Below are 24,857 nucleotides of genomic sequence, written 5' to 3'. Positions count from 1 at the left end.
ATATATTCAATCTGATCTCCATTACTTTAAAATAATTATGATCTACAAAATTGAAATACCAATTTAATTTCACACATACTGACAAGAATGTATCATTAGTTTGATTATGAAAACATTTTACAGCAGTGTAGCTCAAAGTACCCAGACCTGTTATAATGATGTAATGAGGGCCCTATTTAACTTTAATTAGGATATTTAAATACCCATTAGTTCCCTCTGTCGTGTCTAAAATGGCTTCAATTCTGACCCTATCACAGATACGGTATGTCTTGCCAGTGAGGACATTTTAAAAAAAAAAAAAGAAAAAAAGAAGAAAACATTTTTCAGTTTTGTACTGATGTTCGAATCAGTAGTTAATATTTAAAACAAATCTTTATGCTGTGAGATTAAAAAACCTGCACTCTCTAGATGGAGAGAAAAGGGGATTTATTAAACTTCTCCCCACTTTCCACCTAAACTAGTGCACCAAAAAATAAATCAAACATCAGCTGGGAGATAGAGAGCTTTGCTGCCCAGTGATGTATTCTCCACCGCCGTGCATCACACACTGTACTGTAGCAAACACTGAGCTCTTCAAAATCAGAGCCACAAGTTGGACACGCGAGAAACACCATGAGACGGACGTCTTGCGGGACGGGCTGTATCATATTGGCCTCTGTTGCCAAGGAGATACGATGGTGGAGAGTAAGAGAGAGGATCTGCCTGGAGAAGCCTAGTAGTTTGTAGGTAAACAACAAAACTCACAGAAGATCACACCCACCTGAGACAACGTGCTGCAACCTGGGGAAGGTTGGCAAGTTCTCGGGATCAGCTGAGGCCGTGGTGTGTTGCTGTTGGTTTTCTTCAGTGGTAGCCAAACAGCAATAGTGTGTTTTATTTATTTATTTATTTATTGACAGACTCCACCATCAATAAATAATGAGGAAGGAGAGCAGTCGTGACTAGCACTGCACGCATCTAGGAACTCACACTCCTCAGCCTTTAAGAACAGGCTCATGGCTTCAGCATGGCACCGCCTTTATCAAAAAACACTCAGACGAGAAGCAGGATTCCATTTCTGATTTATTGTTTCAGAATTTGACTAGAAAAGCAAGAAAGAGAAACAAGGTCATGTCATAATCTATCACATTTTTACTACCAAAATTTCAGCAGAGTACATCAAATAAAGTGCTTCATACAATATGTCTATGACTCTCTTTGAAATACAGCATGAAGGGAAACTTATTTCAAGTGTCCATCAACATACAGTGCTTTATCCAAGGACAAGTGGATTGCATTTGACTAAAGCCACCCACATTAACAGACACTTTAATTCCATACAACTTGTTCAAGGTCATCTTGCACGCTCTGTCTCTCTAACAATCACGAAAGCCGTGTCTGAATAAAAGAAAGGCCCACACATTTCCTCCCTGTGCAGGAAGAATTCCTTTCTTAGCACAGCAGAGAGCAGCGCCTTCGTGGAAATTTGATTCACATGAACATGTGTGAGCTCAAACACAAAAGCTATTCTCTCTGTTGCGTGTATTTTGAGCTCAGAATGAATGCCAAAAAATGTGAATAAGAGCAATGAATTTGGTTTGATCTGCTGTGCTGTAAAATGAGAGATTATTTATGGCTAGTAATCCATTTGAGGAGCGGCCGAGGGCTCCTCTGGTTTAGCTCTGCTTGCTGATAGACTGTGTGGACAAATACCCTCTCTCCCCCTCTGGTCTGACCTCCCTCCAGCCATTAACAGAGACAAAGGCACCCACAGGCACGGGACGAGTCAAAGACGGCGCTGGTCACGATGTGTCACTTCCCTTGACAGCCACAGGGGGTGCACTGGGTCTGCCCACACTGCTTGGTAGGAAGAGCTGGCTCTGAGCCTGGCTTCTGCAGGCAGGCAGTGGGATAGCATTAACACTTGGAATAGTGACAGTACCTACCTCAGACAGATTAGTGGTAATATGGAGCAATATGGTTATTGTTGGGTGAATCCACAAAGCAGCAATTAACTGAATATCTAACAACAGTCTTTTTTAAATTTTTTTAAATAAATGAGACATTTTATGATGCACACATCAAGGTCAAGGTCATAACCACGCCTTTCAGACAGATGTCCAGATACATGTCCTACTGTCATTGTACCACTGGGTGTCAGTGTGGTGATGTACTGATAAAAGCCATCGAACACATGCTGAACACTCTTTACCAGCTTCTTCCTCCCCCCTCCCTTCTTCCTCTCCTCTCCCTCCCCTGTCATTCATTCTTTTATCTCCCACCCCTGCTCACCTGGGCTTGTCTGCGAGTGGGCCGCACAGGTTGGTTGTCAGGGTGGTTGGGCGCCCACGGCCCCAGGCTCTGATTGGAGTAGAAGTCCATGGGGTAGACTTCCTTCCAGCCTACTTCCTGTAAAGCCACAGCTGCCTGAGAGACAGACAGATGACAAATCATGTAAAAAATGAAAAAGAACAAGAAAGATGACTAGCTAAAATTGCAATTCCAGCACCCTAGGAGATGCTACAGTACACAACCCCTCCTGTTATCATGTCCTGGATTTGCAGTTTTTGGGCAAACCAGCTGCAAGAAAACCGCAGAGTGATGAGAAGACACAACAGACTGACTGTACAGACAAGACAGGTGTCATAATATTAAGCTTGGATAACAGGAAGAGTTGTCATGTTATCCCTATGCAGCTGCACTGCACGACTCAACAGCTGCTAGAGGAGAGCAACAGTACTGGCATGACAGTGCTGTGACATAAGTGCAGACTGCTCCATATGGAAGAGAGGCGCCTGTGAATACCGATTGTGAATGAAAGAAAGGAGAGCAGCTGAATGACTGAGCAGATAAATAAACACGGATGTTGCATGAAAGAACAAATCATGCAATCGTTCATTTATTCATTTATCCAACGAATCATCCATCTTTCAAACTATTTAGATGCCAGGACCCCTCCCTTCAGCTTCATATAATGTTTGGGATTATTTAGATAATGTATGGAAACATGATGATGAGGAAAACAAGTCATATTAATATCATAAAAAAAACAGCCATTTGACCCATTAGAGAATTTAGTTCAAAGGAAACATAAAAAAAAAAAAACGCAGCTTCAAAGTGATGAAATTGCTGTTCTAGTGGGACATAATTCATCACTGTTACACAGCTTGTGTGCAGCTACCGTAGTTTATTTTGTTAGTATGGTGTGTACCAACGTTGACAGGATAGTGTTCTCTTACACGGTGGCTGCATCTTTAAACAGACACAGGAATACAACACTCCCTTTAAATGTGGTTTCATACCTTCATATGAACAAGCAGCATGAAAGGATAAAAGCAACAGCAGTAGAAACACAGATATGAATTTTCTTGCTCCATAGAGGAACTGGAAATGAAGCTTCTTTTTTTTTATAAGTTTTCCAAGGTTTTGTCACACACTATGTATAAAGTCTTATATAAAAGGCAAAATGTAGCAGAGATCTGATTTCTGTGTATGTGTCTTTCAGGATTGACAAAAATAATACCCGAACATGCTTCCTTCAGATCCATCAATTAAAAATTCAATATATGGGTCAACCAAATCCCATAGTATTTACTCCTAAACAAACAAACTGTATACTGGAATAAATCTTTTATTGTCTTATTTTTTGCCTTTCCTTTCCCCAGACATCTTTCTGCTAGAGTCCTCTTCATTTTCTGCTCTCATCTGCCCTTATTCCACCCGTCTCTCATTTCCCCAGCTTTTACCCACTGCTCTCCTCCTCTCCCCTCTCACACCAACTGCCTCTCTCTGTGGAAGCTAGCTTCTCTTGCTAATCCCTGCTCTGACAGGAGAGCCAAGTGTGTCTTATTGACTATAAATATAACATGAGACGCACTGAAAATAAATGCTGCTGCTGCCCCCCCACCCCCACCTCCCACCCCTCTCCTCCCCTCTTCTCCTTGCTTACCCCATCCTCCCATCTTGCTCCTCTTCATCTTCATTCTAAATGCCACAGTGGAAAAAGCACAGTGCACTGAGACCTATAACACTCATAGGTACGAGATGGCGGTGAATTAAGACTTATCACAACCGCACACAAGCACACATGTTTAGACACAAGTGCAGCTGCAAATTATTTAAATGTACAGACATTGTACCCAAATAGCTGCTGGGGAGAGCAACGTGAGCTGTAACACAAACGGCTTAAGAAAACAGATTGCCGCTTTCCTCATTACAGCAGGGCGAATTTCAGACTACAAATGCACCGTTATAGACATCAGTCAAAAGCAATACAAAACAATCATCACTTTCTCCTCTAAGGTGAATGCTATCATTATTCTTAACGGCCTCGTTCTGAAACATAAGTGCAGCACAAGCAGTGGAGAAAAACAGCAACCATTTCAAATCAAAACCCAATATTCAAGACAGCAATTCCCCTCGCATCCATTTCACAAGGATCCAAATCAGTGGCATATCTTTGAGGAAAATCACTGAATGAATTAATAGTTGACATCAAATGCTAAGCAGCCAAGTCACATAATAGCACATAACTGCCAAACCCATCACAAAGCAAGCCTTTTTTTTTCTTTTTTTTTTTTTTTTTGCAGCCTTGCTACACCAGCTGCAGCGGCACACAAACAAACACTTGCTTTGAAATGGATCTTTATGGGTTGCTGTCCGATCTATCTCTCTCCCTTTAGAAAAACAAGACAGCTGCAGGAGGGGAGGGACTGTGTATTCCTTTAGCCAGTAGGGGGGGCTAGTCTGCTGCTGATGCTGGTCTTATGTGTATGTGTGCTGGTGTGCTCTATAGCTGGGGAGAGAGGGAGAGAAAGGAGGAGGAGGAGGAGGAGGAGGAAGAGGTGTGCTATTCCATCTCCAGCACAAGCAGGCCTTAATGAGTCCTATACAAATTCACCACCCTTTCAAACACGTTCCCATACTGTAACATTGTAGTAGCTCCCCTATCTTCTGTACTTTGAAGGCTTCAGCAGGACATCTGCCAAGGGGTCTGTGTACTGGCAGAAAGGTTTCTCTGTGCGTGTGTGTGTGTGTGTGTGTGTGTGTGTGTGTGTGTGTGTGTGTGTGTGTGTGTGTAATTCATGAGCCCCCTGAGTGACAGCTGTGATCTCACTAACAGACTATAAGGTGCATGTTTACCTCATATGGAGACAGCAGGGGTTTGGAGAAGGCTTTGCCCCAATCGATAGACAGGCGTGGACAAGCAATCTGGACCCACCTGTAGGAGAGACAAGGTACAAATATACATCCATGACTGAGTACAAATGTGTGCGTAAAACAGAAGCAGTCAGAGAGGGTGAGAGCCCAAGATCCTATTAGACAGGCAGGGCACATCTGCGACTCCATGCTGCATGTGGATATGTGATGCAATGGGTTGTGCAGGGAGGGAGCCTCCCTCCACCTGATCTCCAGCATCTGTTGGAGAGATCTGTCCTGATTTGCAACAGCTCTAAAGACAGCCACACTACACTGTCTGAATGCATAGCTAGCCAGTGAAAGAGGGAGTCGGGAGAGACGGAGGAAGGTTTTGTGGTAGTGGTGGTGGTGGAAAAGCGGGGGTGGGGGGGCGACGACGACTTGGTTGCAGGAGGCATAAACAGAAAAAACAGGGAAAGAAGTGAACAGAGGTGAAAAGAGAAGAAATGCAGCGAAAAGAAAAGAGGGAGAGGATAGGTGAGTGTGAATAAAAAAGCCGCACCAGCCCGGTCTCCACGGAGGTAGCCTACATAGCTGGCAGACAGGGTGGTGGGGTGGTGGGGTTGGTGGGAGTGGGGGGTAATGGGGGGAGTGTATAAAAGAGATGGGGAGGGGGTGAGAAAAAAAGAGAGGACACAGATACACAGCGATAGGGAGAAAGAGAGCAATGAAGATGAAAAACAGAGGGAGTGGGGTGGTGGTGGTGGTTGGGGGGGGGGTAAAGACGCACAGGCAAGAAGAGAGGAGAGAACAGAGGCAGAAGAGAAGAGGAAGATTGGCAGGGAGAGAAGTGTTTATTCTGGAAAATGCATGAGAGCGGGATGAGGAGGGCGTGGATGTAAACAGCTGGAGGGAAAAATGAACAATGGGAAAATGGAGACGAGAGAATCGGCCGGGACTACAGGGGTTAGCTTTCACAGATCAATGCTATCCACAGCTCCATCTCCATGGAGGGAGCAGACCCTCCCTTGTCCCTAATCCTAATGATGGAGCTCCATCAGGAATATTGACAGATATGAACTTAGCTGCAGTGCATATAAAAGCCCCGGAGATAACGCTAGATGTAGGTAAATGTCAATAAGAATATACCTGCTTGCGATTAAAGCAAAGGAGTACAGGCGAGTACAGAGGCATAGATGGAAAACACATGAAAGACAAAAAAAAAAACAAAACAACTTTTGCAATAATCGCTTGAATACTTTCATGTCTACTGCGTCACATCCCCCCATCTGTCTATTCTTCATTTGCCAACTTTCACACAGTTTCTCAACTGCAGAATTGATTGCACCGTTGACTTTCGCTCTACTCCTCTTTCTGTCACAGAAATATTCCACCCCCTCTGGGCAAACGCATGGCATTTTCTCATTTTCAAATAACACTTTAGAAAAAAAAAAAAAAGAAAAAAAAAAGGGTGAATTCTTATTCATCCTACTAATTTGAGAGCCAGCTGAGTCAGAGATATTTGTACAAAGAACCAATCTCCTCAGACCTAAGTTTGCTGAGTTTAGATGGAGAAATATGACCTTTAAGTCCATCAGCTTCTTTTCATAACTGGAGCCTGTTTCGTAGCCAAACACTGTATCAAAACCGCCTTAGCTTGTACACACAGAGAAGGGACTAATTACAGGAGGAGAAGTCTGACAGTTTGCATGTGTGTGCACATGTATGTGAGCCTCTGCTGTTGTATGAAGTGAAAAGAACGCTGGGAGTGGCTAAAAGCAGGAGGGTGATTAATAAGGACACCAAGACTCTTTAAATGAAATCCTTGGGGCTAGCACTGAGAGGAAAGTAAGACAGAAAGCATGAAAGGGAAGGCAGAGAGGATCCCTCCTGAGCAGCAGATAGTTGATTGGCACATAGAGCCAGAGGGGACTTTTCTAATATTAGCACAGGGACTGACTGAACGGTGCAGTTCAGTAAAATACATGGTACCATGCCAGGTATTGCCCCCTGAATGCAGCCCAAATTGTATTTCCAGCCCTTATCTGGCCTTCAATCTAGCCAGCACAGAAGGGAGAACACACAGCAAGGGGTGCAGTGAAACAAAGCGAAAGCTGGAGGAAAGAAGGAGAGAGGTGTACAGACACAGGTAAAAGGTGGGGGTTTGTCTCTGGTAGCTGAGCCTTGTTCCACAACTTAAGAACATTACTAGGCAAAGATTAACTGAATAAAAAAGAATAAATGAACAAAACTTTGATATAAATCTTGTCTGCTCAGTCCCTCTCTAAAGAATGTGTTTACTTACTGTACTTACTTCTACTGAAAATACAAACCCACAACACGTATAAGGATTAAACAAGCAGGATGCAGGGCTAGTGAGGGCTCTGCTGCGACATATAAAAGGTAAGATCGCATGACATTTAGTGCTACTATGCAATGTGAGCCCAAGCTTCGCCACATTAACTGCGTTGGCCCATTGCACCCTGACACTGTTAGGATGACCTCCACCTGCGTGGCTTTGCTTCAATTACACTCACATTCTTGAACCGCCAAAAGCAAGAACAATTAACCTTTCAGCTCGGCAGGAAAATGGAAAGTTTTCACCTTTAACTGCAAATTCAATTCAATTAAAACAAACAATTTAATTCCAATAGAGTCAAAAATTAAAATTCAAACAGAAAGATAAAAGGCTGTGATGCACTGGGTGGTATTTGCGGTCTAGTTGAGATAAGTGTGTGTGGTGTGGAGATATCTGTACAATAGTTTAAAACCTGCTTGGGGACAGCCTAATTACACACTTAAGAGCATATGCTAATGGCGCCTCTCTCTTTATATGAGTGAGCATGTGTGTGTCTAATGACAGAGAAAGCCTGGGGGTGGGCTCTGTACAGTGTGCCGTGTCCGCTAGTGCTGAGCACTAATGCGTCCTTTACCACCCCATCGTCTATTGCTCAATCTCTCTGTCTCTCTCTCTCTTCTATTCCTCCTTCAGCCGGATCCAACACAGCTTCAACCACCTGGTGGTTTGTAATGTCTATTGTAGCCTCATGTAGGATACCCGTGTTCTTACAAACTCTTCTGAGCAGTGAGGGAGAAAAACAGAAGAAAAAGAGAGAAAATAAAATGGCTGATAAATAACAAAATACCAAAATACCAAAATATTAGCAGGAGACATCCACTCGATGCTGTCTAATTTCACTCTAAATAAGAATCTGTGATTAATGATGTAAACAATGTTGTCAGTGTGTCATGTCTTCCAAAATGAACCTTCATTTTCCACTTTCATCTAGCCTAGACTCATTAAGGAACACTAAAACATTTTTTTTTTCAAACACATTACACTGACAAAAACACCATTACGATGAATACATGTAATGGTCTCAAATAAAGCAGGAAATTGAACTTTAATACTTTTTTGGTATTGACCAGAGCATCAAGTATCAAAACTGTCAGTGACTAAAAGCTGGCATCAAATGCCTGCTCCGATTATTGAAGGTCTTATTCTTTGAGGAGGTATTGTGTTGGCACTAGTACTGAAAATCCTCAAATGATTACAAGCCTTAGTCTTCAGTAGTACAAAGAACAATTAGAATCAGTTGCCAATTTATTAGGTACACCTAGCTAAAACTAATGCTGTCTAATACAACAGCCCTGCAATAGATTCTACCTATGTTCAGCTTTGTTTCTAATTCTGTTTTAGAGAGGTGTTAATTCAAATGTATGGTAATTTTGGAGGGTGTTACTTAATTATGTTCTGTTAAACTGAGAGATGTTTCAATTTTTTTTGTACACCCCATTTGTATAAATACAGGAAGACTAAATCTTAGAAAAATCTCATTATATAGGATTTGTTACGTGAAAATTAGTTAGCTAGGTGTACCTAATAAACTGGCAACTCAGTATAGAAGCATATAGTGTATTCCCATCTGATATATATTTATACAACAGGCCTTAATTTTGTATTCAAACACTTTGGTTTTCTTGACATCAATACCATAGATGCTGCTGAAACAGACCTTGTTGAAAAGCTCTTTGTCTGTAATGAGGGTTTGTTTTGGTTCGGTGAATCGTGCCTGACTTACATAATTTTCAAGTTACACTCATACATCAGTCTGAGGAGGAGAGCCAAAAAACAAAGAAAAAAAAAACATTTTCCGTGATCGCTCTCTTTCCAAACACAGCCCCCTCAACTACCTCTGCATCTCTCTCTCTCTCCCTCCCTCCCTCTCCGACTCACTCTCAGACCTTCTGTCCCTCTCTCACCCACTCCTCCCTCACACATCACACCTCTCATTACTCCCCAGCGAGAGGCCAATCTGAGGGAGTGTGAGGAGCGCGTGTGTGACTGTGTGAGTGCCTGTGCCCGCGTGACTGTGATTGGAGCTGTTGCACATCAGTGTGTCACTAACCCCTAATCCATCTTCACCTTTGGTCATTCCGGCTGGAAGTCAGACAAATCAGAGGAACTGCACCTTGAAGTCTGAGCACTTGATACTTCATTGAGAAACCTGAGGAGTTGATTGTTATTATCATTATTATTATTATTGTTTTTTTTGGCCATTTTATGCCTTTATTTGATAGGACCCACAGAGACTGACAGGATATTCAAGGAGAGAGCAGGGGAGGCTGGATGGGATTTGAACCGCGGACTCACAGCTCCAGGCATACGAGCCCACGTTGTATGTGCCCTAACCATTTGGCTACCAGGTCGCCCCGAGGAGTTTATTTTTCAAATACATTAATGGGTGTTGCTGGGCTGGGAAACAGTGTTAAATGGCAGAACACATTTCCCTGGCCACTGTCTTTATAAAGAACATGTATTAATGACAAGAACCACATGTGCATCAATAGCCTCCCACTTCACCAATAGTTTCATTGTTTATGAGGGAATGAGTGAAAGTGTTTATTATGTGTGATGAGTTCACAGTTTCCTTGGTTTCAGGTAAGGCAACATATTTTTAGACTCTGGTAAGATGATTAAACAGAATTTGGAACCTAAAGGTAAAATAAATAAATAATAAGCCATCTGGAGCCAAGGGCAAGGCTAATTTTTTATTTTTTTTGGTTTATATCATACTCTGACCTTATTGCAAAAGTACAGAGTGAAAAGTAAGCACTTTAATAGATTATTCATGTATAAAATTCTTCTTTCTATGCCCTGTGTGTCAAAGATGAGGAAACTGTATCAAGCATCCCAAGTTCATTACGCTGGACTATTTGTTTTTGCTACGAAGGCAAAACTATGGAGTCTGACCGAGGCATGAATGCCAATTTTGTTTATGAAGCTGTAGACTCTAGACTACTGTTTGCCAGCTCCTTGTTATAGTGTGCACTGGCAAATTATGCTGACTCCCCAATTATGTGTGCAATGATGCTTACAGAATACATTTCAAATGTTGTTGATTATAACTTTTGGGTGACTACTTGCTGTTGATTGTAATAGCTGTGCTGGGGTCTGGTGTTTTGAAAGATAAATCACCAGTTCTATAAAACAAAGACACACAACGGTGATTAAGAAGTAAGAAATGAAGAAAACAGTGAGCAAAAGGAGAAAGTGTTTTGGTGACATGTGCAAGACAATGAAAGTAATCTCAACTTTTATGTTGCAGGAAGCTTTGGCATTTGGACATGGAAAACCTATCAAATACATGTATAAGAGGATCTTCAAGTCTTTACAGAAACAAAAATAAAATCTTCTTTTTCTTTTTGCTGCGTAAGGAAGCTGCTTTGCCCCGCAATGCCTCATGCACTGTGCATCGGGGGTATTGTAATGGCTAATAGACCAAAATGTCTTTGCAAGCAACTAGATCAGCTTCAAACCAGCCACAAACACAACCTAAACAAGCTGCTTGATTTGTTTTCTGCATTCACGTTATGTAGCGAAAACTGAGTTCACAACATTTGGGTTGGCGTCTGCTCGGCGAGGAGTATATGGGTCATCGTTTTTACTTCATCTACCATGGCCAAGCAGTTGTTACACAATGAATAGCACATGGACTCAATTGGGTGTGTCTTAGTGTGTATCTTAATACTCACGCATCTATATCCTGCATAAGATCCAGCTTGCTGGGGAAAATCTCAGACAGGAGAACTCGAGTGAAGTTCTTGCCCAGAGACTGAAGCCTTGACTCCAGGTGCTAGGAAGAGAAAGAAGAACTAGAATTACCACCTCACGGTTGTATGCCTCAGCCAACCGGCCAACATGCAGGAAATATGGACACAATCTCTCCCTCCAGAGCTACAGCACTGAATAATGGACAGAAGTGTATTTGCAGAACATTATGTCACAGTGAAGTTGACCCTTGACCATTTGGATATAAAATGTCATCACATCATCATTTTATCCTCTTAGATTTTTGTGTTAGATTGCGTCATAATTAGCGTATGAATTTGTGAGCTATGGCCAAAAAATGGGATATCATGTTCACCAGAATGGGATGGACAGAAGTAAGATTATGGCAACACAAAAAAACATAATGCCTGCGGCCCTGGCTATCACTGGCATGGAGGCATAAAAGACCAATGGAAATGGTTTGCGATCCACACATCAAACACAATTCTCTCTTGTGTTGTGAAACTCCACCGTAACAAATCATAAGTTGCATAGCCCATGACTTCCACCCACACAGACACAATCTTTTAAGCAGTCCAATCTAAGGTACTCCCAAGGTTTTTCCTCTATTGTCAATCTTAACAGAAAGACTATTTTATCCAGCTGTCAGTTTCTGAAGCCTCATATGCCCATCCATCCATTTTTTGCTGCTTTTCCAAGTCCACATTGTGCTGAGAGCAAGGTAAGGAAGGTAACATACAAATCTGTCTCCTCAGCCATGTCCTCTAGCTCCTCCTGGCATTCTCAGGCCAAATTGGGATATGTAATCCCTCCAACATATTCTGGGGCTTCCTCTGTCCATTTGGCTCTGGCCAAAAGCCTCCACAGAGGAGCATCTGGATTAGGTTCCCAAAGGAGCAGCAGTTCTACTCATCCTCCGGATGTTCAGTCTCCTAAACCTACAACTATGAGCCCAGACACACAGAAGGGAACTCAGTTTAGGTGCTCACAGCCACAATTGCATTCTTTCAGTCTTTGCCCAGAGCTCAAAACTGAAGAGGGCAAGAGTTCAGATCACGCACTTTTGCTTCAGACTCCCTCTTCATGGATGTCCAGCACAATGGCCACATTATTCCCGTCACTGAACCATTCCCCCTGTCATTCTCATAGGACATCTTAGACGAATAAACTAATAAGACCAAGTGATACTTGAACTCGTTCACTGTTGACAGCAATTCGTTCCCAATCTAAAGTCTGGTATCCAGTTTTTTCCTGCTGACTAAAACACCCTCAGACTTGGAAGAGCTGACTCTCACAATCACTTCACATTCAGCTGTAAATTGCTACAATGAGTGTTGGAGGTCAGAGGCTGATGAAGCGAACAGAACTACACCATCAGCAAAGATTCAGTCCTGAGGACACAAACAACAAATTGGTGTTTCTCTACCTCTTGGGTGTACCTGGAAATTCTGTCCATAAAGATCATGCAATTGGTAACAAAGCAAAACCCACCCCCACTGAGAACACACTTTGATTGTTGCTGAGTATACAACACACCTCTCACTGTATTCTTGAAGTACCCCACACAACATCATGAGGGGTACAATCATAAACCATAAGTCCAAAAAAAAAACTCCCATGACCCTTCCTGGCAAGTGAAAGAACTGGTCCATTGCTTGACAAACAACAGGGAGTACACTTTGGTCCTTCTGAAACTGAGGTTCAACAACTGACTGAACAAACGCCAGTCAGAGCCTTGCCCTCCATGACACAGTTGTAAGATGTGACAAACTTTTTCAATAGGGGAAAATAGTGGTTCTAAGCGGGTTCTGACACCCTTCTGGCATCTTTCACTTGAAGCAACACTGGAAAAGGAGGGTCTAGCCAGGACTTCGGTGTCATAGTTGGGGGCTATATGTAGAGGTGAGCCTAACTATATTGGATTGGTACCTCAAAGAGGTAGCACTGTACATCCCACCATCCAGTTTTCCTAGCCAGGGTTTAGCTCTCAGCTTTGCCTGGCATTTCACAATGCACTAGACCCCTACACCACCCTGGAAGATAGTGGGGGGCCCACAGCTGTCCCTACTTTACTTCCTAAGGCTGAGCTGGATCAGGCCGCTCGGGTACAAGCCCAGACACCAGGCCTCATATAATTTATCAATAAGTTATAAATGTTTAGCCAGTTCAGGGAACTCTGGTCCTCAGCTTTTGAAGTTTTGGAGGGGTGTTATTCAGGGATACAGGAAGCAGCTAAGAAATCTCACAAATGTCTCTTTGGTGAGATAAAGGTACCAGTATTTGCTGATATCCACTGTCCTTGGGACTATCATGAGACATTTCTACAACTGTGCTCTTATCGCAGAAAGTACTGTCCCCTTACTTGAGAGGTTATCTGAAACTACACTTAATCTCGACAGATCACTATGGGAGAGCTGGTGGGTCTTTTTATTAAAATCCCCCTTTTTTAATCCATCACCTCCTGCCACCCTAAAGTAAAACTTTTCTCTCTCTGGCTGACATTTTTATATCAATGCTAACTTCGTCTTTTAAGCCTGGGTATTTACAAACAGGAGACGTGCACCAATATGAGCATCAGGATGTATAAAGACTGATGAAACCTAGCTGTGATGTGGTTTTAAACCTTTTACATGTAGGGTTCAAGTGGAAGTCCATGTACTCTACCATGATGTAATGTGTATTCATTTCAGACATGATGACATGACAAGGCCAAATAATCAACAGCACAGAAAACTCAAGTATGGGTACATCAAACAAAGGAGAAAGAAAAAAAGAGAGCAATATAGAGCGGGAGAGGGAAGCAGCTGGAAGAGCAGCTGTGGATTAGGAGTGACCAGAGAGGGCATCTTGGTCAATCGATTGATACCCTCAGACGTACTTGCAAAGACTTAGAGTTTAGAATTTATGAGTCTGCTCCTAATGGACCAGCATGTGAGTGTGTGCACATACATAGTATTTATGAATTCCCTGGCCATCATTTCTATCTAAGTGAGTGTTTTCAACTTATATCAAATGTTGATACAGTTGGTAAAAGTGTGACTTATATACAAAGAGCCTTGACCACAGCCTTGAATGATTAGTGTTGTCTAATTCAAAATCGTATACGTTTTAAAAGGGAGAAAGAATCCCAGTCTCATTACACTTAACCTTTGAAATCTGTTTGTCAGGTTGCTGAATAACAACCTTACCACCAATTGTGAGTGATTGAATTTCTCTAATTAATTTGATTTAAGATTCAAATTGCCAATTAATTGAAAAAGCTTTCATTGAAGGAAAGCATGGATTTTTGTGCTGTATTCTTTTTAGCTTTTAAATTGTTATCTATGGTTGATTATTTCTCATTTATGTCGCCAAAGTGATAACAAGGAATTGCTTAAAATTTACATCCCTAGCAGTAACACTGCAATACAGCCAACCTTGAGGCCAACTGTGGGATCAAGGTTACAACTTTCTATGGCTGTGTGGCTGCATCATCCTAAATATGAAATAACAAGCTCCCAGTGTGAAGACTGCTAGTCCTATTAGTACTTCATGTCAACACATCACTTGTCAGAGAAACTCACACTGAAAAATATTACAAACCATTGCATAAGTGGCCTCAGGACATGTAGACATGTTGAAAGGAGGGTGCAGACACTCACCTCAAGCACTTTGGGGCTGCCCTGCCGGCCTAGCGTGCCCAAGATCAGGCCCCACCTCTGGGCTGAACGAGCGTTGTTAATAGCCTGGAGCCTTAAGGCACGCATGGCCTCATGGTCATAGTACTCCCTGGAGAAAACCTTACTGTAGGGGTCATATCTACAAATAAACACAGACAGAAAAAGGCAAAGACACACAAATGTGAATGGAACGTTTGCATAGACATAAACAGACACAAACCTCATTATACACATTAGCCTCTATTGTTCAGGTATCTATCTTGAGGATAGAAATGCAAGAAAAGGTGAAAAAAATCCAATCATGAAAAGCCATCGAGTATGACAGGAGTCAGTGTATCCTTGAGAAAATGGAGGTATTTCTGAGCATCTAATCTCCTTTTCTCCGGTACAAGGGGTTCACTTGAGATTAGAATCTTGTTTATGAGAGAGACCTGTGATCTGTGCGACAGTGCATATGTCTATAACAACACAATTTCACTTTGCATGCAAACAAGACCTCATCAAAACAGAACTTCATACTCACAAAATGTTATCATGACACTGTAATATGGCGAGTGATCACGACCGTCGGCATGATACAAAACATCTCTATCTATAAAACATCTTAACGGGTATTCACATATCTTTTAAAATCTTTATTTGTAAAATTGTTTACTTTTCTCCTTTGTTTACCTTTTGCAATCAGATTATTTTATTCCATTAACATGATTTAGTTGTGTAAATAAAATTAGAAATATAATGCTAACATTTTCTTAATGCTGTCAGTATATAAATTACAGACACATGAAAATATTTGAAGACAAATGGTGGAAAGAGCACAATACCTGTAGGCAGGGACGTCTGGGTTTGCTATCATGATCGACTCCAGGTGAAATCTTCCATCTCCCAGATAACTAGAGAAAAACATCAATCAATTCAGTGTTAGAAGTAAAGAAAAGAAACGAAGAAACATAATTCGTGCCACGGAAACCCGCACTAGACAGTCAATGTTCAATATGTAATCATATTAAATACTGGCCTATTATTTTCCTATTCTCTCCACCAGCTCGCTCGCTCTCTCTCTCTCTCTCTCTCTCTCTCTCTCTCTCTCTCTCTCTCTTATCTATTTACTCTCTGCAGCCTTTTAACAATAGACCAAAGTGTTACCAGGCAGAAGGCCTAAGGCTGGGGTAGAGGGCTTGCCCATCTCTGCTGTCCAGGAACATGACCCCGACGATTGGAGCATGCTGTTTACAGAGAATGCACGCCCTTCCAATTAACCCTGGGTCTGGTGCTGGGGATTCACCAGAGCACAAGCAGAGGCAGAGTTCAAAAACCATAAGTACACACAGTCATGTAGGCGCCTGAAAACACAAGCTCAGGCAGAACACTGACATAACCCCCCAATCTCAGGGTCAGGCTGAGAAGAATCATGCTGTTAGTGTGAGGGGGCTCAGGTTGGTACCTCTACTCATTACTGTACAGCCTTGGTAGGCCTACTGAGACAGGAAATGCAATTAAACCCACTAATTGGTCAGTGTTTAGAGCAGCTTAGAAATGGCTGTGGGTGGTTTGCCATATACACTACCTGGAGACAAATCTCGTGTGCGTGAATGGGCCTTTGTGAAAGCAGTGCTTTCAAAGCACACGTCTGTCTCACTGTACTTGTGTGTATCACAAATAACACTGAGCGACAACACAAAACGAACCTGAGAACAGCCTCTGTTGCACTGCTTCTCTTTGCTTAGCAACATCCAAGGACCTCATATAATTATGTTCCCAACAATAAGCCTGCTGCACTTCAGCCAGGGCTGTCCTCAGCCCTCTATAGCTTTAAGAGGCTGCTGTGCTCGACTCAAGCTCTCTCCACGATCACAGTTCTTCCATCCATATTCTATTGTTCTTTGTAAAAGTGCTGTCGCTTTAATGGTAAATGCTACGCGTCTTTGCGTTATGTAACACCCTATCTTCACATTTACATCTTCATACTGTTCTATCATGAGGAGAGAGCAAGAGAACAGGCAGATAGAAATGGTCGACTGATCATTTCTTATAATTCTTTTCAATGCACTTTTCAGCTTTTAAAAATACTTTTCTTCATTATAAAAACGAGGCAGACCAGGCCTTTTCTAAAGCCTCAAAGACTAATGGACCACTACTCATTCTCCATAATGCTCAAGTAGTTCAAAGCTTAGGCAAAATGCAATTACAACCAGTGCATGTAACATTTTTGGAGCACTGACTAATTCCTAATTAATGTAATATAACTCAATGTTAAATATGAATTTACTGTACTATTAAAGGTGATGAACAAAACCCTGCAATGGTTAAATAAAAGCTTGTTCTGTGCTGCTTTTGTTAGAGATATTGGATAATCAATTGTGTCAATGCCTTAACAGTTATTCATTGAGGTAATGTACACGAATACAAGTATACTGAATGTGCATGTGTGGAGACACAGAGTGAGAGAGAGAGAGTGTGAGAGAGAGGGAGGAATGGGAGGGGAGAAGCGTACCAACTCTCAGGCAGGCTAATCGATTCTGTCTCCCATCACACCCCTACACACCTCGACTCACACATCAAAGACAACGCACATTGGATTAGTAGGTGAAGCGTACCCTAACCCTTCCACTTCCTTCACATGTACAAAGACACACACGCACACCACTTTTGTCTCCCACAGGGACTGGCTTATGCACATAGCAAAGCTTGCCCTCGTGTAGCCGTTTTAATGTCATGCACTGGGAGATTTTAATCACATGGACTACCACCAGATGTGTGTGGATCAGACGTACCAGGCTGAAGCACCTAGACATAATTATACCTGGGGAATTACTTCAACTCGCCATGCACCGTAAAGCATAAGATTCTCTCTACTGTAGAGCTGCGTGAGATGTACAGACACAAAGTGGCTGCGGAGGTGTTGTTTGTTGCACGGACCTGTTACTTTGACAGAGCACTCTCTTCCCTGCAGCACAGTGAGATAAGCATCACTTTGACAAGTCTCACATGCGCAGCATTTATGTTGATGTCAAAACACTGAAGAGCTAGTCTGTTAGGACACGTGCAGCGACCAACTACTACACATCTTTTTTTTTTTGTTCCATTTATCGGAAATGAAGGGGAAAATAAAAGCAAAAAGCAGGCAATGAAACTAATTTACAGACAAACGGTGACATGTTGCAGTTTATCACTTCTCACCATGTACGTGTCACAGTAGGTGGAACACTTTGTGAAAACATTTCTTTAAAACATGGGAAAATTGGCGAGCATGTGGATGTGCTTTGGTTGCTTTGAAACAGCCCAAAGTGGCCGTGTCTGACTGGCTTCATACAATTCACTGCTTTGCACAGTGTTAAGGTATTTTTAGCCTTGCCATCCTGGATCAGCATCTGGTTGTTATATCCAGCTGGATATTACAGAAGCCTGATCGGAAGCACACAGACATGGCTGGTTGTCACAGCTAGCCACATGTATGTATGCCTGGTGTGACTGGTGTGATGTCATACTGATCCATCCGCATGTCACATGGGTGGGAGATGGCAATGGCAGGGATAATTATTGTGGCTAACTGGAGGGGAGGGGAGCAGTGACGAGATGAGTCAAGGCTGGATGTCTTTGGATATGTGGATATCTCTTCTAACTAACTGAAAGGAAGAAAGAAAGGACAGGGCCCGGGTTGAAACTGTGAGGTGGAAGACAGGAGGAGGAAAAGGGAGATTTCTTACATTATGGCGTTGACATTGCGGTCCAAACGAGGTGAGGTACAGCCCAAAATTTCTCCTGGCGACAGAGGTCGACACTGTGGGACCAGCATGTCATATTCTGGCTTGAGGGCTGCACTCACAGCCTGCAGCATGGAGGAAGGGAGAACGAGAGATGGTTAGAGATTTACAGGTTTTGCCCAGCTCAACTTTAACCTCTTCCTTGTTTTGGAATGGCTCTCCAAAAATAGAGCTGTGAGAGACAGTCTTAAAGTAACAACCGAATTAGCTGCTATTCATAACTTGTACACACCATTAGAAGCTGACAGCAAAAAAGAAACTATGTATTAAGGAGCAAAAAAGGTGAAGATGGCCGATCCAATTCTTTTTTGTGTTTTTAATAACACTGTGTGCCTGTACTTGTGCACTTATTCAGTTAATTTTCTCACTTTTCTGCATTCAATTGCTCTCCTCTTTTTTTTGTAACGAAGAATAGAAACAGAAGCCACAGAAAATGGGGGCAGATTAGACAGAAGATACTGAATATGTATACGGAAAAAAACAGTACGTAGTAACCAAAAGATAAAGGATCAAGAGAGGGCAATGATGAAAAGACTGATAAAGAGCAGAAAAGATTATACTAATGTGGCCCTAAAGTGATCCTGAAGGGGTCATGCATGTCACTAACTCTCCCAAAGATTTAATTCCCAGTGAAGTCACCTGTATATCATGCTAAAAATAAATCATGAAAAGATGTTAATAAGAAGAATATCAACACAAGATTGACAAGGGAAAAAATATTTTCCACACACCTACATTCATTTAAGCAAATAGAGAAGATGAGAGAACAAACAATTACAGCAAAAATAAAAATAAAATGAGCTGTTGCGCTCGGAGGTGGAAGGACAAATTGAAGGATTTAAGGCTTATTTAAGCCAGTCCACAGGGAATACAGATGAACTCCCAGCTTCTCCCTCCCATACTGTGTGACCTCGACAAGCCTACACACCATAAGACATGAGTGAGATGGATGCAATACACAACTACAAACACAGACACATATGCACACATTGATGCACTCAAACACCCCAACATAAAATATGACCCACATGGGCAGAGCGTGGTTTAAAAATAACAGCAGTTACATTAGTGAAGGCCCAGAGTGGTGTTGGTTCAGCACAGCAAATGAAAGCTGCAAAAGGCATTATAGAAGAGAAGCTGGAAAAAAAAAAAAAAAAAAAAAAAAACGGTGTTCAAGTTTAATGCTATAGCTGCTGCCACTGCTTATGTAAAGAGCAGAGCTGAGCACGACGCTGAACCGAGAGGCCTTCCGAGTTCATTCCACCTTTCAAATCCAAAATAACTGCCGGCCGATATCTAAAACCCCACTCTTGAACTGAGCTTAAGTGTGGAGTGTGAGCTTGTTCATAAAAACCAGGGACCAAAAAAAGTATACTGTACAAATATAAACAAGTCTTTGTGTGCCCCTATACTGTACATACAAAAATACTTGGGAAAATCTGAAAATACACACAAGTGACAACAATTATTCAGCTACAGATACTGAATCACTCCACCTCGGCTCTCTCTGCACGGAAACAGACCCACATACACACGAAATCAGACAGACCCAGTGCGCAATCACCTGCAGTGCTGCTACAAACTGAATAGTGCTGACGAGTGCCAGAGATTGTCCAGGGGGGAAGTTGAACTTGACCGTGTCCAGGAAGTGCGCATTGTCCATCTGGATATCCACAAACACATACAGCATCTTAATACCTGCTGTGGAGTCGATGGGGACTGCAGGGAGACAAAGAGAAAGAAAGACAGATGAATTATTCACTCCGTTATGTCAGGTAAGCCTGCGGTATATACACTATTGATGGTGCCTCAAACATTCAGCGATGCAGCTACACGGGAACACAGTACATACGTATATAGCTCGCAGGAGGCACCCGTGTCATATAACTGAAACTTATTCACTGCGAGTCTCCGGCACACGCGGCAACTGATGCAAAGACCTCAATTATTTAGGGAAGGAGAGGGACACATGTGATTACTATTAATGCCATTAATTTCACAGACCATTTGCTACGCACGCGGGCCTGAGAGAGGTAGCTAGAGACATGCTGAGATAGATGTTGAAAAAGTAGGTGGGAGTCCAAGAAAAGAGGGGGAAAGGTCACGGATAAGAAAGAAGAATTATCGTTTGCATTGATCAGCATAATTATTCTTCCTGTGGTGTTACATTTAATTTGCAGATCAGGAGCAAGGGGACCTTCTTTTTTTTGTTATGATTAAGTAAATGAACCATTATGGTGAAAATGTCTTAGGAGCAAATGCAGCTCACTTGATGGCCTTGATTAAAGCAACACTGAGAGGGAGATAGGGGAGCAAAGCGTGACAATGGGGAAGAAACCACAAGTGTGGCCTGGGAGAGACTGAAGAGCTGTGAGATACATATCTTTACAAAGGGCTGATGGGATGGAAACAGGAGTGAGGAATGAAAGGAATAGGAATAGGAAATTCCAATGAAAGTAGGCTGGAAAACACTGAAATTCAGTTCGGGGTTGGGGGTAGGCGATTTAATAATGAACTATATAAATTCCACAAGATAGGGGATGGAAGAGAGAAGTGGAAAAGGTAATAGGATACTGTCTGTGTGTGTGTGTGTGTGTGTGTGTGTGAGAGCGTTAAGGGGTGGGTTGTCAATTAACTGGTAACAGAAGTGATGAATGGGCTCACATCTCAGCGGAGAGCGAATGGTTGGGGATGGATAGGGAAATTAAAAGGTAGGTTTTGGCTACGAGCCACATGTTGAGTGAGAACCCAAGGAGTTAAACAGATCATAAGGCTAAAAACAGGGTGGAGGAGTTGTGTAAAAAATCCAGACTGAGACGAACAGCTGTCTGTTGCTTGTTTATAGGCACTCCTAAAACGCAAAGGGCAAAGAAAAGTGACATCGATCTGTGCTCACATTAGCATGGTAGCCTGAGAGCACTTAGATGCTGCAATTAGAGACACAGTCAATGAGATGGACAGGACTCACTTGCACCATCAGTGGTTTTATTCATCTGTGTTATAGCAATAAGGTCACTCAGCACAGCTGCTTGTTAGTGCCCATGTAAACACACACAGGCACATTTGCAGCAAGTGGGATTAAGAAAAGGTTGGACGTAATGGTGTTCCGGCTTGTTTACAAATCAATACGTCCAACCAGGTTCCATTCCATGTTGTGCATGTGGAGAATACTTCCACGTGGCCTTTCCACATATGTATGTGACAAATGAGCAACTCATTGTTCTTACTTTTAACCAACTATGTCTTCCCTGTTTATTCCACCTTCCTGTTGTTTGACTTGAAATAAATGATCAGATAAATGGTGTTCAGAGCCTTGTAGAGATACCACAGTAGGCAGAGCCTTAAATTTTTTCTCATTACCTCCTTAACCTTGTTCAATGTCTTAGCCTTAATAATAACAATAATAATGACAGAGCTTTGTTCTTTGTAGCTGCTCTTTTAAACATGTGGGTCATTTTAGAGAGGAGCCAATGAAAACATAGCATACAGCCTTAAAAAAAAAACAATGATAAAAATCATCATCTGAGCAGTGAATTTGAAATTGTGTGTATACCATAATAACTGAAATACTAAAATATCTAGTAAGTAATGTCTGTGGATGTAAACTGTTAACTGGCCTATCATTTAAACCCAAGTGCCACGTTGGTCAATGTCAATTACACCAGCTCAAACTAAAATTGTGCCTCGGGTAAGTTTTGCTTTATAACGCTCTTGTGAAATGAGTCATGCCACCAAAATAGTAATGATCTGCTTGTGATGTGGAAAAAGGTCCAGTAATACTGAAAGCAATGGCAGCTGGCTTGGCATTATCTGAGCAAGGCAGCTATGCCTTGCCAGTTTTTTTTTCCTCCTGTGCTTTTACCAGTTTGCTAAATAACCACAAAGAAATAAGTGACAAATGTAAAAATATAACAAATATTATTAATAATAAAAAAATATTTAGCTCCCTCTCTCTCTTGCCCACACACGTTCTTTCTTGGTCTTTTTTTGTGCAGACTAGTCAGACATTCAGTTTCAAAAACATCAGTGTGGTTAAGTCAATTCCCATATCTCATAGCAGTAAATATTGTTATAACGTTAAAACATACAAAAACATGGTTTCATGATGTTGCCCGTGTTGTCCTGCACTAGATGGAGGTGATAAAAGACGAGACGACACCAATATTCAGAAGGAGATACCGCAGAGGAAATGAAAGGGAAATAAAGGAACACAAGAGAGACGGTTTCTCTATGAGTCAGTCAGAACACAGTGTCTTTAATCTCCCAGGGTGTGTGACATCTTGGGAAACAGTGCAGATGACGTCCTCATGATTGAGTGATGAAGGTCAGGAACACATACACACTGGCACTCTTACACTCTGCATATTCTTTGGGAATCTGTAGTTCACCCCATTTCTTTGACAAATGCTTCCATCAATTAATGTCTGATCTTACTGCACTACCAGCAAAAAAAAAAAAAAACTGATCTTTGGTGCCTTTATGTTTGCCTTTACTGGGTTCTTCTGAGCTTAAATGGGAATGCATCCACATCTTATCTTTTTCGCAAACATACAAGCAAGCATTCACATAATTCCTCCACGAAAATCAAACAACAGTTGTGCGCACACACCACACACAAAGACAAACTCAAAAAAAAAACAAAAAAAAAACAAAAACAAAGAAAAAACACAGAGGGCGCTTTACAGTGTATTAAAATTCTGTTGGTCATCCCTGGTATTTGGGAGAGGTGAGGTTGTTCTGGCAGGGATATATCAAAACTATTGATTTAGCATTTCCTCCCATGTTCTGCAAGAGACAGACAGCGGGGGCGAGGGTGAAGGTCCTCAAGAACTACTTGAGGTTTTCAAAGGACTGCTCTAATGCATGTTCCCCATTGATCTGCCGGGTAAATGTGATGTCCAGGCTCCAAAGGTCTGATATGCCTTCCGTACTAGAGTTGAGCAGGCTGCACCAACTAGTTATGTTTCCTGTTGATCAATAGCTCCTGTCCGTCCATCTGTCTGTCTCTCTATGGTCTGACTTATTTTTCATGCAGCCCACTCTCTGTAGGTGGGAGTCCTTGATGCTTGCTCGCATCACGTTCCTATATGTGGAACAATGTGAGTGCAGAGTGACGACAGAGAGACGGACAAACATTCTCACAGGCAGGTAAAGGGACTCACTGAGACAACTGTGTCCATAGTGCACCATGAAATCAGCTCCCAGTGCCCGGGCGGTGAAGTCGTCCACACAGCAGGCCCCATATGTCACGTCTCCCATCACAATGGTATCTGCCTCCGTGAACCTGTATGCACACAGAGGCACTAATCAGTACAGTCACAGACCATATCCACTTCCTGTTTGTTACCACAGCGATCGATACACATAGCAAGCCAGGCACGGTGTGATTATGAGACAGCTGAATAAGATCAATCCCTATTCAGCTGCTACAGACGGAGGAGACGATATACTATCTGAGCGCTTTGTCAGTCAATGTCTGACTCACAGCGTATCTGGGTGACACACTGTTTTTCTTTTGCTCTTCATGACCGGCAGCCAACGGCCCGAGTGCGGCAGAAGCTGTCTGGTTAAAGCACTGCCAGACAAGGGTTAATAGGTCACCAGTCAGCCTGACCACAGAGAGGAGGCGCGCACAGGAGAAGGAGAAGTAGGAGAGGAGGGCTACGACTGGTACACATAAACAGATTAGAGTTTGAAAGGACCTTGGCCAGTCTGTCTCTGGCCTGGATTTATAGCACATCTGCCTGGAAACAGGAGAAACAGCCTAAGCAACAGTTAGTATTTGCAGGATGAGAATAAACTATTCAGAATAGATGCTTTATGCCACAAGTAGGTTGTCAGAGCACAGCACAGACCATGTGGACCTCATGTTCCACTTTGTGGCTGTTGTAGAAAAAAAAAAAAGGAATTCATGGCCTTTTTGAGAGCAACGCTACCAAATTATACAGGCATCTGTGGACCCAGATCTGTTGGAATGAATTGCTGATCGAACTATAGAAAAACAAGCTCTTTCTTTTATCACCCTTTATGGGCAGATAAAATGCTAAGTAAACCCATAAAGACTAAATAAAATGCATAAAGACTGAGAGGGAATGCAAGTGAACAGAAGCTTGAGGTATTGTGGGGGAAGAAAGATGGGTAGATGAGGGGGTGGCTGTAAATGGTGGAAGTTGTCAGGTATTTGTGGCTGTATTCTGACAGATGTAGGCTAGGCAGAAGGGGGGGGGGGTAGAGATGCGATGG

The 24,857-nt window shown here is 42.3% G+C and overlaps 1 protein-coding gene across 1 annotated transcript in view; it reads right to left on the bottom strand.

Moving 5' to 3' along the window:
• Positions 1–1,055: 1,055 nt before the first annotated feature.
• Positions 1,056–24,857, bottom strand: part of dph1 (diphthamide biosynthesis 1) — a 55,692-nt gene continuing 31,890 nt past the window's right edge. Inside the window, exons 4-12 of the mRNA XM_022759773.1 lie at positions 23,777–23,898; positions 20,179–20,333; positions 18,558–18,679; positions 15,675–15,743; positions 14,833–14,989; positions 11,155–11,255; positions 5,122–5,200; positions 2,272–2,406; positions 1,056–1,872 (exon numbers count right to left, since the gene is read on the bottom strand). Coding sequence (XP_022615494.1) covers positions 1,792–1,872; positions 2,272–2,406; positions 5,122–5,200; positions 11,155–11,255; positions 14,833–14,989; positions 15,675–15,743; positions 18,558–18,679; positions 20,179–20,333; positions 23,777–23,898 — 1,021 coding nt within the window. The 3' untranslated portion in view covers positions 1,056–1,791. The remainder of the gene's footprint in view (positions 1,873–2,271; positions 2,407–5,121; positions 5,201–11,154; positions 11,256–14,832; positions 14,990–15,674; positions 15,744–18,557; positions 18,680–20,178; positions 20,334–23,776; positions 23,899–24,857) is intronic.

This window comes from Seriola dumerili, unplaced genomic scaffold (genome assembly GCF_002260705.1).
Source record: "Seriola dumerili isolate Sdu_G_001 unplaced genomic scaffold, Sdu_1.0 BDQW01000330.1, whole genome shotgun sequence".
Taxonomy (NCBI): Eukaryota; Metazoa; Chordata; class Actinopteri; order Carangiformes; family Carangidae; genus Seriola; species Seriola dumerili.
The sequence above is the reverse complement of the archived record's forward strand: the minus strand, read 5'-3'. Positions and strand labels throughout refer to the sequence as shown.